This window comes from Nanorana parkeri, unplaced genomic scaffold (assembly GCF_000935625.1).
Source record: "Nanorana parkeri isolate BGI_ZX_2015 unplaced genomic scaffold, ASM93562v1 scaffold5, whole genome shotgun sequence".
In the NCBI taxonomy this organism is placed as follows: domain Eukaryota; kingdom Metazoa; phylum Chordata; class Amphibia; order Anura; family Dicroglossidae; genus Nanorana; species Nanorana parkeri.
The window spans coordinates 5,862,469-5,878,470 of record NW_017306273.1 but is presented as its reverse complement, the minus strand read 5'-3'; the positions used below and the strand labels follow the sequence as shown (position 1 = coordinate 5,878,470).

The 16,002-nt window shown below is 46.8% G+C and overlaps 1 protein-coding gene across 3 annotated transcripts in view; it reads left to right on the top strand.

The window, feature by feature from the left end:
* Positions 1-6,954: 6,954 nt before the first annotated feature.
* Positions 6,955-16,002, top strand: part of UBE4B (ubiquitination factor E4B) — a 53,170-nt gene continuing 44,122 nt past the window's right edge. For all 3 annotated transcript variants that reach the window (XM_018552630.1, XM_018552622.1, XM_018552614.1), the window contains exons 1-2: positions 6,955-7,004; positions 15,569-15,755. In XM_018552630.1, coding sequence (XP_018408132.1) covers positions 6,981-7,004; positions 15,569-15,755 — 211 coding nt within the window. In that variant the 5' untranslated portion in view covers positions 6,955-6,980. The remainder of the gene's footprint in view (positions 7,005-15,568; positions 15,756-16,002) is intronic.

The window sequence follows — 16,002 nt, the reverse complement described above, 5'->3', positions numbered from 1 at the left end:
CCCATACCCAGTGATGAGCCAGAACATTACGGCCTTGTTTACACCGGAATGCAGTGCACTACAACATATGAGTTCTCATGCATTTCACTGGACAGCATATTCAAATGAAAAGGCTTTGAACCACCAACAAATACATGATGTACCATGTGCAGCATACAGAGCATATGTGCCTTATGGTGCGCTTTAACACACCTGCATTGCAATGTACTATAGGGGTGTGTTAAGGTGCCCATACACTGTACGATAATCGCGGGAAATGCCGCAATCGTACGATAATCGCAAAGTGTATGGAAGGCGTGCGACTGTTTTACCGCACGTCTTTTGTCTAAGGAGCATGTTGTGGCATGCTCGGGAGACAAAAGCTGAACGGGCCGGTGTGTGCACGTGCACACTGCCCGTTCAGCATTGCGGTCATCGGAAGCCTGCCCCTCAGCGGGGCGGGCTTGCGATGATCGCAAGTACGACCTGCCTGTCCAAGATGGGCAGATCGTAGGTTTTTTTTAAAAATTACTTTACAACCATCGCAAGATTTAAGGTCTTGCGATGGTTGTAAAGTGTATGGCCACCTTTAAAGGAGAACTATGGGGTTAAGGCTTTTCCCCATAGTTCTCCTTAGGGTAACGGGAGGACACAAACTAGCGTCCTCCCGTCACCCTAGGCTCAGTATACCGCAAGCTGTAGCTCGCGGAATACTGAGACACCGCAGTATAACCGCAAGCTACTGCTTGCAGTGTACTGAGACGCCGCAGCTGAAACAGATCCCGACATTTGTGCCGGGATCCGCCCAGCTGCAGAGAGCCGTGACAGGATCAGGAGGTGAGCGAACGCCGCTATGTGTTCGCTCGCCTCCCGATCTACTGAGTCGACCTGTGACAGTCTCATTGTCACAGGTCGGCTAGAACTATGAGGTGAGTGAAAAGCACCCACCTCATAGTTCTCCTTTAAGGCTACAATTGACTTTGCATGGCAATGTACAGCTACAGTGTATTGCAGCAAGGTGTGTATGAATGTGGGTCGTATGATGTGAATGAGCCCTAAAACAGTAGGAGAGAAGACTGTGTTGTCTTTTGTGCTGTAGCCAATGTCTAGCAGCCCTGAAGAGACAATCCACACAATGAAAATTTAATACTGATACAAGATACCCCTCCAAGTGGTATTTGGCTTTACCGATCATGGGTGCTGACTAAATGCGGTCCATCTTTCCCTAACTTGCCAAAATCAAACAGGAAAAACTGCACATGTGCCATGTAACTTTTTTTTTTTCTTTTTCCCCCTTATACTGTTGCTCAAATTTTAACATGTGATAGTTCACAACAAGAAATCCAAACACATTGCCCTCCGTCAGTCTCTGACCTTATCTACTGATGTGTTTTACACCAGCTGGTGGCTTTATCATAGGGTGGGGAGAAATTCTTTGGAGGAGCAGGGTCTGGTGGAGTGCAATTTTTGATGTTGTGAACACGTCTATGTAACAAAAAACTGTAGTTTCTTGAGGAAAAGCTGAAAAAAAAGACATGGTGGATGTGCAGCTCTTCCTATTGGAAGGTGCACACCTCTTGTTATTGCCTTGTGCTGAAACCACAATCCCCCAAGGCTCCTCAGGGACGTCACCAGTATACAATTTCAGCAAACGTGATGTGCACAGAGGTCTTTGAATGGCAGTACTTTTATACAAAGTAGCTGTACAAAAGATACAATTTCTATTCATAAGTTCCCACATTCTGAGCTCTCACAAGGCTCTTTCTCAAGCTTGGAGTGTGTCAGAGAGACCATACCTGGGCAAGGTCACTCATTCCGAGCTCAAGAGCTGCTTCAAGTGGTCAAATTAAAAGAAAACCCAGAACATTATGTAGCCCTGAGCCTCCATTCCAAGTAGCGTGCTGACCCCCTTTGTACAATTCATATATCAGGGGTAGGTAGCCCTGGCACTCTAGCTTTGGTGAAACTACAAATTCAATCATGCACCTGCCTCTGGAAATCATGGGACTTGTTGTTCCACAGGGATCCCAACTCAGATGTCTGGTTCCACAACAGCTGGAGTGCCAAGGTTTCCTATCTCTACATATATAATTACAAAGCATTTGTACAAAACAAACATTAAAAACACAAATTATTTGTTAAACTGTTTTGCTTTTGGGCAATTTGAAGATCTCCTTATAGTCTACCCTGTAATTGAGGGCATGCTTCTATAATACCTGGCACCAATGATGAAACCAGGGAGGTCTGCTGCCATTCATTGCCCGACCTTCTAAGATCTTGCTGTTGTAGGTCCTCTCTAAAGGTGCCCATATACTGCGAAGACGTGCAACCGTTTCTACTGTACGGTCGCACGTCTTTTGTCTAAGGAGCACGCTAGAAAACCAGCCGAAAATCGAACGGTGCTCGGGAGACAAATGCCGAACGGGCCGGTGTGCGCACGCGCACACTGCCCGTTCAGCATTGCGGTAATCGGAAGCCCGCCTCTCAGGGGGGCGGGCTTGCGATGATCGAGAGTACGATCTGCCTGTCCAAGATGGGCAGATCGTACGTTTTTTTTAAGTACCTTACAACCATCGCAAGACAAAAGTCTTGCGATGGTTGTAAGGTGTGTGCCCAGCCTTAGCATTCCTCTGCCCATCCCTAAGCTACACAGCTGTCTGTCGATTAATATATCTGCTAAAATAGACAAACTGCTAACTGCAGCAATCTGTTGCTAACATAAAAAGCACACAATCCCCCCCCCATGGTATTAAGTACGAAAGGGAACCACTTCTAGCATCTCTTCCCACATCGTAAGGACAGGTACTCTCATGCCGCCACCACTGCTGAACTATCAGAGATCAAAAGATAGAGTTCATAACCCTGTGTACACCATTATATGAGGAAAGTCCATAGCTCTGTGTATAGGATAACATGGGGAGAGTCCATTGCCCTCTAAATACCATCAAGTGGGGAGAGTCCATAGCCCTGTATATGGGATCGCATGGGAATGTTCTAAAGCCCTATGTATACTATCACATAGGGAGAGTACACAGCCCTGTGTACACTATTATATCGGGAAGGTCCATAGCCCTGTGTACACTATTATATCGGGAAGGTCCATAGCCCTGTGTACACTATTATATGAGGAGAGTCCACAGCCCTGTGCACACTATTAAATCGGGAAGGTCCACAGCCCTGTGTACACTATTATATCGGGAAGGTCCATAGCCCTGTGTACACTATTATATGAGGAGAGTCCACAGCCCTGTGCACACTATTAAATCGGGAAGGTCCACAGCCCTGTGTACACTATTATATGGGGAAGGTCCATAGCCCTGTGTGTGCCATAACGTGCCGAACTCTTGCATTCAGGTCACTGTAAGCGCACCTCAGACGCATTATGAACGTTCCTAAGGAGTATGGTGTGTGTCTGCAGAGTGCTGCGGCACTACAAAAAGGCCATCAGGAGATTCGGCTGTCGATGGTGCCTTGCTGAGGATCACAGAGACATTTTACCTTATGGGCTTCCTCGGTGGCTCAAACACTGCGGAATCTCGATCACTGGTCAGAGCCCATAGCCCTGTGTACGAGACCACATGGGGAGAGTCTGTATCTCTTTGTTTACTATTACATAGGGAGAGTCCACAGCCCTGTGTACTGGATTATATGGAGAGAATCCTTGTGTAAGCCATCACGTGGGGAGAGTTCAAAGCCCTATGTATGTCATCATGTCGGGAGAGTCCATAGCCCTGTGTACACTATCATATGGGGAGAGTCCATAGCCCTGTGTACACTATCATATGGGGAGAGTCCATAGCCCTGTGTACACTATAATATGGGGAGAGTCCATAGCCCTGTGTACACTATCATATGGGGAGAGTCCATAGCCCTATGGACACTATATGGGGAGAGTCCATAGCCCTGTGTACACTCTCATACGGGGAGAGTCCATAGCCCTGTGTACACTCTCATATGGGGAGAGTCCATAGCCCTGTGTACACTCTCATAGAAAGGTGTCTGAACACACAAAGCATCACAGTTTGTTGTGTATGGGGCTGTGTAGCCGCAGACCGGTCAGGGCGTCCATGCTGACCCGTATCCATCTCCAAAAGTGCCTACAGTGAGCACGTGGGCATCAGGACTGGACCACGGAGCAACGGAAGAAGGTGGCCTGGTCTGATGAATCACGTTTTCCTTTACATCATGTGAACGGCTGGGTGCATGCATGTGAATTGCCTGGGGAATTGATGGCACCGGGATGCACTATGGGAAGAAGGCAAGCTTTGTGACAACGTTTCATGGGAAGAATATGGCGGAATGCCTTATAAAGTCTATCATGTAAACATATTGAGGGGAATTTATCAGAACTGGAACAAACAAAATCAGGAGTAGCTGTACACGCTTCTCTCTTTCATTTTCAAAGCTTAAAGGAGAACTATGAGGTGAGTGAAAAGTTCTAGCCGACCTGTGACAATGAGACTGTCACAGGTCGGCTCCGTAGATCGGGAGGTGAGCGAACACATACCGGCGTTCGCTCACCTGTCGATCCTGTCACAGCTCTCTGCCGTGACGGGAGAGGCTGGATTTCCCCCGCTCCGATCCGCCAGCGCTGACTGGCGGAACGCACGGGGGAGGGGGCGGGTACAGCTGGCTCTGACCTCTAGATAGGCAGAGCCAGCTGTCAGTCACGCAGCTGGGCGGATCCCGGCACAATTGTCGGGCTCCGCTTCAGCTGCGGCGTCTCAGTATACGTATACTGCGACGTCTCAGTATACCGCGAGCTACAGCTCGCGGAAAACTGAGCCTAGGGTGACAGGAGAACGCTAGTTTGTGTCCTCCCGTTACCCAAAGGAGAACTATGGGGAAAAGACTTAACCCCATAGTTCTCCTTCAACTGAACAAATTGAAGAGAGAAGCTGATTAGTTAATGCTGAGCACCGAGATGCGATGCAGCGATCCTGCCCAGTGCCGACTACAAGAGGATTCGCGTGAGGCTATGGGGATCGGAGTAAAACTGTGAGTAAGGGAAGCTGGGACGGGGCTGGCTGTAAATCTATTGCTATAGTGTACTGGACGTGTGTAATGTATATGTAGTACATATATACAGCACACACCTCCACTACACTCCAGCAATAGAGTTACAATTCTCCACTGCTAACATGAATAGGTTAAACCATGATCCATAGTACATAACATGTAGTTGTACTATGGATCATTTAAAGTCACCTGTTCCTTTAAGAAAAAGTATCGGTAATTGGTATCGGCAAGTACATGAGGGGATGTACTTGTACTTGGGCCTGAAAAAGTGGCATCGGGACATCCCTAATTCCCACCATTATAATGATCAAAAACTGTACATAGTATACTTATTGGGTAACTGTGTTCTGCCCATATCCTTGATAACTCTATCTAAGGGGCCATCATCTTCCATGGCATGGCTCCCTTACTGGTGGAACCATTGAGTTAGCCACCAGTGATCGAGATTCCGGAGTGTTTGAGCCACCGCGAAAGCCTATTTATACTCCTCAGGAACGTTCATAATGCGTCTGAGGTGCGCTTACAGTGACCTGAATGCAGGAGTTCGGCAAGCTTTGCAAGTTGTAACGTCTTGCAAACGTTGCAGGTAGGGACGAGCTCAGGTTCGGGCCGAACCCAGTCCAAACCTGAGCTCCTCTCAGCCACCATCATGCAGTTCCGGTTTTCTCTATTTTCTTCTATCTATCTATCTATCTATCTATCTACTCATTGTTCATCTATTGACTATAGGAAAGCTAGCCAATAATCTGGCAATGCTTATTTGTGCAGGGCTACCCATTTGTGAGGGTGTCAGGCAATGTACTGTAACTTCCACTAAAATTAAAGGAGGTAACACTGGGCACTGGTCACAGTGAATAGATCCCAATATACCGTTGGGAATTACTGTGTGCCTGCACTGGCTCCTGGAATCCACTGAACAGTGTGTCAGCCTCTTTCAAGGAAATGGCTCCCCTAGGCTTTGGCAGGCAGGAAGGCCCAGCTCGGGTTGCCATGGACACCAGACTCTTCCCCTGTTGCCAGGCGGCCCCTCCTTTCTCTGCTCCCTCCCGGCCCCGCCCCGCCTGCCTACCTCCCTGCACGCCCCTAGGCGCGCCGATTGGCCAGTGGCGCGCGCACAGGGGGGACAGGGCTTTCCTGAGGTGACGTGAGCGCGCTGGCAAGATGGCCGCCCGGTTGTTTTGATGAATAATCCTGTGTGAAGCGGCGGCAGAGGCTGTCATCTCTTCCGGTGCCTGTGTGGGAGGAGAGAGAGCGGTGTACCCGAGGTCTGCCCGCTGGCCATGAGGAGCTGAGGCCGACTGTCCCTTACAGCCCGGGCCCCTGAACTCTGCACTCTTCTGAGGGCCCCTAGACCCTTTCTGGCCTTTCTCTTGTCCCCCTACCCTTTCTCTAGGCCCTTAGGCTCTGCTCCTTCACTCTCTGGCCCCCTGGACTGCTTTTAGATTTTCTGAGCCCCTAGATTCCATTCCTCTGTTCTGTGGGCCCCTAGACCCTGCCTACCCATTCTTGTGGCCCCTGCACTCTGCCTGTCCATGCTTTGGACCCTTAGATTGCCTTTTTATATATTGGGCCCCTAAACTCTATCAATTCTGTTTTGTGTGCCCCTAGAACCTGCCTAGCCATTCAGTAGGCCCCTAGAATTTACCTGTCCATCGTTTGGGCCCTTAGACTCTGCCCCTATACTCCCCAGGTCTCTCGATTTTTGTCTGCCCATCCTTTGGCCACCATGGACTCTGCCTCTGTACTTCCTCCAGGCCGATAGAGGCACTACACCTCTTTCCCAGGGCCCCTAGATTCTACACCTTATTCAGGGGCCCTTTTTTCTTTGTTAGTAGACCCCAAGACTTTACCCTCCATAAGGGCCCCTGTTTTCTGTCAACTGCCCCATTAGGTTCTGTCAGTCCTTTCACTGATCCCTCAGACTGAGGCCCCTTTAAGGAGAGTAGATTTCTTCAGACTCTGCCACCATTAAGAGGAGAAACATGGAGGAGCTGAGCGCTGACGAGGTGAGACTGACCTAAATTCTACTATTCTATATATAAAAATGAATAGTTTGTATGTGTGTGTGTATGTGTTTCCCTACGTTATGTTATAAAACATTTATTCCTACCCATATTTTTTGTAACCTGATGCATATATGCGTGTGTATGTGGGGGGCGGGGATTTTTTCATTTTTTTATGCTTTATTTTTTTTATGATTCTTTTTTGTGTTACTTTTTTTTTTTACAAACAACGTTATTGCTATTACATGGGGGGGTAAGAAGCCCCCTATGTGATCGCCAATTTACATGACATGCCAGCGATTGGTTACCAAATTGCTCTTGGAAAGGTACGCCACCCCTCGTTGCCCTGATCACCCTATTCTTAACTTTTATTTTTTAATTTAATTTGGATTTGCATTATGTTTTGGATTGTTGTACATAAAAAAAAAATAAGACCTACCCCGAAAATAAGACCTAGTGTGGTTTTTGAGCCAAAAAAAATATAAGACAGTGTCTTATTTTCGGGGAAACACATATATCTATCTATATATATCCTAATCCTCCAGTTCTGCCCCTGTCATAGAAAACAATCTGTATATATACCCAACCTACAGACTGACTTTATACAGCACAGAGCCTGGAAATACCCGTGTGCTCACACCTTTTTTATTATTGCATTGTTTTCTTATACAGTGGTACCTCGGTTCACAAAACGCTTCTGTTTGCGAACAATTCGGTTCGGGAACAGAAAGTTCGGCAAAATGTTGCTTCCGTTCACGCACTCCGAATCGGGTGATTGAACACAACCGCAGCCATCTTCCCCGCTCTGACACATGGTCGTGGCTTGCTCTAGTCGAGATTGCGGTTTGATTTGTTTCGCAACCAGAATCGTGGAACGAATCAAGTTCGTGAACCGAGGTACCACTGTATGTAGTGTTCTAATCTCTGTAGGTGAGTATTCTGCTGCGTGTAGTCAGTGATTGATGTTATAGCCCTCACATTGTATCACTGTGGTACATACATTCTGATCAGGACTCTGGACAGATGACCCATGGGCCGCATTCTCTGCTGGAGCCCAGACTTCACACACAGTTACTGATTTGTATAGGGAGATGTTGTTGTGTTTTTATAAACAGGGCGTATAACGGGAAATCTATAAAGTATTTTATACCTGTAAACATTCTTCCTATCGAATGAACATTTAATTACTGATCCACCTACTTTTATATATGGTGCTATTACACCTGTAGGTAAGTGACACAGAGAACTTAGTGCAGTGTGGTGGCTCAGCGGTTAGCACTCCTGCCTCGCAGCACTGGGATGCTCAAGGACACTGTCTGCATGGAGTTTGCATGCTCTCCCTGTGCTTGTGTGGGTTTCCTCCGGATACAGGCTGGTAGGGTAATTGGCCCCCTGCACCCCATTCACACCTAAGCTTTTTGTTACACGTTCCCAGAGTGTGATAACGCTGAATATGAAGAATCCCATTATTTTCAGTGGTGCCTGTTGACACCTGAGTGTTGCGTCACTTGAAGCTTATTTTTGGGCAGAGTCACGCATTTCTGGCCCCTGCAGAGTTCAGTCGGAGCATCTGAAAAACAATGATTTTGCGCCTACCAGCTTTCTCTTCCTCCTAGCAGCTAGCTTTCTATTGACTAAATCATAAAACGCTCAAGCCTTAACATTCCTGAAATACCCTTGAAATAAAAGTGCGCAAATAAACAAGGCCTCATTCCCATGACTGTACACAGCCTAGATCAGCGTATTTCTGGTGGGTGTACAGCCGTGTGTTTGCCATCCGCTGTGGACGCGCTCAGCCTGTGCAAATCAATGAGAGATTAAGAGGGTCCACAGCTGCTGGCATGTAATCCCACTTAGAGCAGTTATCTGGGGTTATTGACTGATGAGCAGCTCTGGACGCAAACAATCTGTATACAGGGCAGCTTATCTGTCCCTAATCACATGTGAAGTCTCCTTGTGCGATTATATGCAAACATCTGCGGACAGTGTCAGCCTGTCATTGATTTGTACAGGCTTCCTGTGGATCCAGTAGAACAGTAGAAAGGCATCATGGCACACTCACAAACTAGCATGTAAAACAACTTGTCTCACCACTAAGGACAATGACAGAGACAAAAGACGTGTATCCAAACCTCTGTCATTGTCCTTAGTGGTGAGACAAGTTGTTTTACATGCTAGTTTGTGAGTGTGCCATGATGCCTTTCTACTGTTCTACTGTTCAAAGCCCATTTCGTATGCACCTTACTGTATAACTGGTAACAAATTGTTGAGTGCGTTTGTCGTTTGTTTTGCTTTTCCTGTGGATCCAGCCTCGGTTCTACAATCCAGCGTTTCGTGCCGCGCGTCTTTACAGCGCTTCGCGATAAAAAACAAGCGACAAACGCGCGTTTCCGAGGGCTACCTGGCTGTATCCCAATGAATACGCGCGGCAAAAGAAGCTCCTGTACTTCTTTGGGCGTAGGGCGTTTTGTAGCGCGTTCATACAGTCTGTAATACGCCCAGGTGTGAACCATACCCATAGGAAATAATGGGATTTTGGTGTTTGAGCGTTTTGCAGAGCGTAGGAACGCACTACAAAACGCCCAGGTGTGAACCGGGCATGAATTCTGCCTGCGTCTGCCCAACTCAACCGATGCTGCAGAGAAAACGGCACACAGCCATAAGGAATCCATTGTTTTCCTTTTACACTCCTATGTTATTTTTGGACTGCACCTGAAAGCCCATTTTAAGCTAAAAATCTTTAATCTGTGCAAAGTATGTTCAGGTTCATATCTGCTGTGAGGATTTGAGGATGAATTGCACCACATGGCATGAAGCTATAGAGAATAGTGATGGCTTGTTTTAAAGCTCATTAACTTGTTAAGAATATGCATATGCTTGACTGTCCACAGCCTCCGGATCACTTGTGGAAATTGGTGGAAGCAGGCCGACCTAGACTTCTTTGTTTTGGCTCGGCTCTTCTGTGGGCTTTCTCAGGTCCTCCCAGCAGAGATGTTAAAGAAACCTCTACTGAAGAAGCATGGAGGCAACCATTGCCTCACCTTCTGAAAATGCCTGTTCCTGGCCGCCATGCTGATCTTTATTATTTTTGACTGGGTCACCCGGGACCACTACTCAAATCAGATGTTATGACTACACTGTGTCTTCTTTGATCTGTTTGCTGATTCTGGGTCAGTGCAGCCAGAGACGCAGCCAGGCAATGGAATTTTCATGTGGAGGTCAATGATGGCAGCCTACGTTCTTCCCTTAGGTGTCCTTTTAATCCCACCAGCAGGTCCTCTGTCCTGTCTGTGTGTCCTAAAAGCTTGTTGGGTTTGTCACATGCTTGTGTGAGATATAAATTTGCTGGAAATTCCCTCGTTCTTCAGGAACGTTGTATAAAGCAAAGTGTATCCTTTTACTGACATTGCCTCATTAGGTTAATGTAAAACCCGGCCCATGACGCTCTTTGTACATAGTCAGGCGTACACTTTCAGATTAAAGTCTTCCACATTTATAGGCCATCGATTTGCTGAGATAACAGGCGTGATTTATTCTCTGATGGCGGAGAGCCGCCATGGCCGCACAGTCATGTGATCAGTAATTGCATTGTACCAGACCTCTGTCATTGCACCGGCTGTTTGTTTTGTCATTTATCCCTATGTATAGTAAATACCATTGCGGTAATCATGCGGGGTGAGTGGAACGTCTCTGCTTGGAGGAATGTCTGCCGGCTCAGAGATTTTACCCAAATTAGCGATGAGTGCGGCGCTTATATGTTCATTATTAAGCGATGACTGTTTAAAAACATGACCTAGTTTCCTGCTAAAGTGAATCTGTCACCTGAGCAGCCATTTTGTGACTTAAAAGAGCGGGCTTTGTGATAAAATAAACCACAAAGTGCTTCTCATGCCAGTCTCATTCCATTCCTGCAGCCCTTATTTTTTTTATATACAGCACATGTTTTCAGCGAAGTGCCTGGAAACTGCTCTGAAATGAATTGTCCTGAGGGAAACAAGGTGTAGTCTGCACTATGTTCTAGTGTTATTTAAAACTGCACTCCGGGGAAATATAAAATACACACATTAATGCAGCTTTGTAATCATTAATACTAGGGATGCACCGATACCAGTTTTTTGGTATCGAGTACCGATATTATTTATATTTTTTTTCCCCGGTACTTGCCGATACCGGAAGTCCCATTAAGGAAGCCAGGCAGCGTGTAATGACTGGGCGCCGTGTTATGATTCACTGCCCGGCTTCCTGTTTGGCCAGGAAGCAGGCTCCATGCTGCCTCGGCACGAGGTGAGAAGGGAGCATGTAGCCTTCAAATTTCAAGCAGGGTTAGTAGCTGGCATTGACCTGGAATCAGCCTCTTGAAGCCCCTGTGTAGTAGGGATGTAGTGTGAATGAAAGAAGCAGCGCAAGTTGTAGGTGCTGACGAGAAGCATGCCAAATGGAGGAGAGAGAGGAGTGACAGAGATGAGCTCATCACTGTGCTGCCTCTCATTTCACTGTCCAATCACAGGCTGGGGCTCAGAGGAAGTGAGTTGAATGATGCTGGCCATCAGACTGACCACATCTAGTTTCAGCATAAGAACATCTAGTAGTTGTATTGCTGTCAGTGTCTGGTGACCGCCCCCCCCCCGTTCCCCTTATCCTAGTTCTGATGTCACAGGTTTGTCACCTAGACCCAACGTTAAAGGGGAAAGTTCACCAATGGCATCACAGACAGAAATACATATACCATATTAGTTGAAATCCTTCCCTGATCTATTCAAAACTGAATAGGAATTGACTTTAGGGCCCATTCACATCATTGTGCACGTCGCTTGTAATGGTTATTTTGGAGACATTCATTCTAAATGGCTCCCAATGCACCTTGCCAGCGGACGTGCGCTGCCAGAAATGGTACATGCACCTTTTTTGGTGCATTAGGCGGCTCATACGAATGAATACATTTGGACCGGCTCCTTTGCCGGTTTATTGAAGTAATGTTTGTTAAACAGGAGTGATCCCCGTTTCCACAGACTCTAAACAAGGCCCCCACAGCCCCTTCCCCGTGTGCTCCGCTGGTTAAAGCCTGATGAAGTCATCACATGCAAAGCAGGTCCCGTAGCCCTGCATTGTACGCGAGGACGCAGAGGAACAGTCCACAGCCCCGTAGGGGGGGGGGGGGGGGGGGGGGCGGGGCGGGGGGGGGTAGCGCTGACTGCAGGGGGAGCAGCCAAGTTAAAGTCCTTTTACAGCTACTCGGTTAACCCTTGCAGTGCTGACGGCTTAACCTCACTGCAAGGGGAGTGTTTTCATGGAGCCAGCATAGGGTTTAGTCTCGGGGCTGCAGCTGGGTGGGCGAGTGCTGGAAAGGTAAGTATCATTGGTAGTGGGTGGGTGCACCATCAAGAGGACCTGTCCCTTTAAAAAAAGATTCCAATGCCTTGGAATTCTGTTTTAGAGACGACAACAATAACCGTGCGATTAGGGGACACTGACACGTGCCCTGATTCATGTGAATGTTGTAGTTTAATATGTCTTATTAAACATATGTCTTATGTGCCAAAGGGATGAGAAATGATGTGCATTCCAGGGTTACAGAGGCATTCATTAGCACGTGCTAACACGCTTCTTCTATATTGGCTATAAACATTTTATTTCCCTTCCTGTGGATTACCGGTAGTATAGGCACTTAGTATAAAGGTAACACCTCCAAGTACTGCACTGGTATTAAAGAGGTGACGGGCCCGGCAGCTGGCGGGTCATGTCGGTAAATCAAAGTATTTCTCTAGCTTCCTTCTGCGAGTGCCGCGTGATAATACAGGAGCTCCCGGGGTCACTGACCTGACACTCTGTAATGGCTTGAAAAGTTAGTTTTGCTTATTTATTTACTTTTTTGCCAATTACAAACCTTTCGCTGCAGTGAGTCTAGTAGTTGATGACAGTCCCCTAAAGCAGACCTTTACCCCCTTTCAGTAAAAATCACATCCGTGTTCAGCACTGAGTGCTGATACGAAATCATCTTACACTCATTGAACAAACATATATATTTTTCTCTTACTTACAATTTGTTATTTTTCCACTTCCTGGTCCTCTTGGGCATTAGTGATGTCATTCTGGTCTCACAGATGCATCTTGGGAAAGTTACATCAGCTGGGAAATCTCATCTGTAAACTACAAAATCTTGGGAGCTCTCAGAGAAAGGCATCCCCCCCCCCCTGCTGAGATGATGTGCATGGTCACATGTCCTAGTCACATGTGCCAGAGTTCCAGGAAGTAGAGAGAGAGATTCATCTGCCCTTAGTAAAAATGGCCACTGATAGAAGAATTGAGAGGAAAAGGAAAATAAGGTATAAAAAGAATACAAAGCCAGTGTTCTAAGGAAGGCTCCAACTTGTCAATCTCCAACTACCTCACTGCCGGGTACTTGCAAGTTGGAGATTTTGACCAGATGGCATTAGACTGCAAAACACAAAGACTGACGGAGCTCTGTACAGCTGCATTTTAACAATATTCCGCATGCACACCGCAACTGTACAGAGCTCCAGTCTTTCTGAGCACCGGAAGTGAGGTAGTTGGAGAGTTCAATGAGTTGGAGCTTTCGATAGAACACCGGCAATTATCTAGAAGTATTTGTTTTTAGATTGTCATCACTAAACATTTCTAAGGGCTTGTTGACACGACGTCTGGTTTGTGTCCAGACCAGAACCGTGCGCTCCTGCACCCAAAATGCATCCCCATGTATCCCTATGTGTTTTATGGGCTACAGTTCTCACGTGCGCAGTCCGTTCCTGGCCGGACAGAGAAAATACTGTATGTCACATTTTGTTCGGTCTGCAAGCGCACGAACGCGTCAAACGCAACAAATGCACTGCAGCTGACCTATTGACAGCCCCACTCAAAACAAAAGAAAATATTTTTTTTAGCTGGAACGCGGTAAAAACGCACAGCACGCACAGCGTCTTCAGATCTGCTCCAGATCGGGACCAGAAAATGGTGTGAACAAGCCCTGAAGGTGTGTTTGCTGTCATTTTTGAGACAAGGGTTAAGTTCCTCTTTTAAACTGCGCTCTGTTATTATTTACACTGTATTCGGCTCTGAAATGAAGGTAAAATAACAATACAAACAGAACAAAATCGCACCAGATCTGTCTGTATCCAAAGCAGGTTAAAATGGGGTGAAAGGTCATCCGATCAGATTACAGATAATTCCCCGGGGAATATACAGATCACCTGACACCGCGTTATTTTTGTCGTCTGTTTGCTTTTGTTTTTCTGCTTTTCATTTGCTGCTCATCATTTAATTAGCATGCCGTGTCAGCACGTACAGTCATTGTAAAACGCATGGGGTGTGTTATCCTATAGCTGCCATCACATGTTCTCTGGGGGGGGGGCACACAGCATGGAGCTTGTTTGCTGGACATTCTTTGTAGTATGCTGCATAGGCAGACTGATGATAGTTCTAGAGGTCACTACAGGAGAGGACATTAAAGGGCACCTGTCATTAATGATCAGTCTTCATATCAAGCAGTAGTGATGCCAGCATTAGCAAGGTGCATTATTTTCAGTAAAATGGTAACTTTCTTGCATAAAAAAAAATATATAATTATTATCAATTATGATTGAAAACAAACCTATGCTTTGGCCATACAGAACAAAGCAAGAGGTTTCTTTAATGGACACTTCTCAGTGGCACGTAGGGACCTTTCCTTTCCCTCCCCTGCTGCCAGGATCAAAGAAAATAACCCGTACTTCCTGTTTTATGGGGGAGCATGTGATTCCTACAACTTCCTCTCCTACAACTGCGATGGTGGTTAGTGATTGGCCCACTGCTGTCACAGGGTTGGTAAAGAGTCCTCAGCTCCGAGCTCAGACTGAAGCGACATGTTTGCAGCCAAATTGTGGTAACACCTACTTTATATTCCTTTCATGTTCCCATTCGCAGAACTCAGAGGGAAACTATTATTAACCCTTGCAGTGGGGCTACCCCAGCATTGCAAGGGTTCATTGCTTGTTTTGGTCTAAGGTCTAAAATAACAAAGTTGCACTCACCTGATCCTCAGAGGCAACCGGCCTTGGCAGCGTTCCCTCCAGCCTGTCCCCTCCTCTGCTCCAGCAATGGTATGTCGGTGACTTGGAATAAGTCAGCAGGTTGCAAGTTGGAACTTCACTGGGTGCCTACTGTGTAGGGTGATCTCCCTGGATTGTTTACCATTAAAAAGTAGTTGTCAGTGGCAGCTTCCTTGTTTCCATCTTGACAGGTTTCCTTTAAGAGAATTCTACGAGACTTGTTAGAGCAATCTTACCAGGAGGAGTCTGTATTTCTCGGACTATTAAGGTCTCGGACTATTAAGGTCTCGGACTATTAAGGTCTCGGACTATTAAGGTCTCGGACTATTAAGGTCTCGGACTATTAAGGTCTCGGACTACCATGTTCTAGAGACCTTTCATTGCTTGCCATTGCTGAATCTTCTATATCCCTGTGGAATCATAATAACCTTGTGTGTCCAAATTTGCTCGGATTCCTCTGATTGTGTACATCATCTGCACTATGCGTGTGTGCTGCACGTGTTCATGGTTTTTTTTTTATTACAGATTAGGCGTAGGCGCCTGGCTCGACTCGCTGGCGGGCCGTCCTCGCAGCCCACGACGCCGCTTACCTCTCCGCAACGAGAGAATCCTCCTGGACCACCAACAGCAGCACCGGCCCCTGTCGCCTCTCACCAGCTTGGCTTAAATGTTCAGGGCATAACCCCAGCTACCTCACCTATCGGAGGGTCAGGTGAGTGACCACCAGAGCAGCTTGTTCTCCACACGTCGCTGACCTGTATTGAGTGTTCGGACATTTACATAGAACTTCTACTTCGTTCTTTTATTGAAGTTTATTTTGATACAACTGTTGCCAAAACAGTTAAAATTGTAGCGAAACTGCCAGGCAGAGATAAGTGAAACAACAGATTTAAGGCCCATTCACACCACCTCCCGATCACCTCCAGACCAGATTGTTTCTGGACCCAAAATGCATCCTA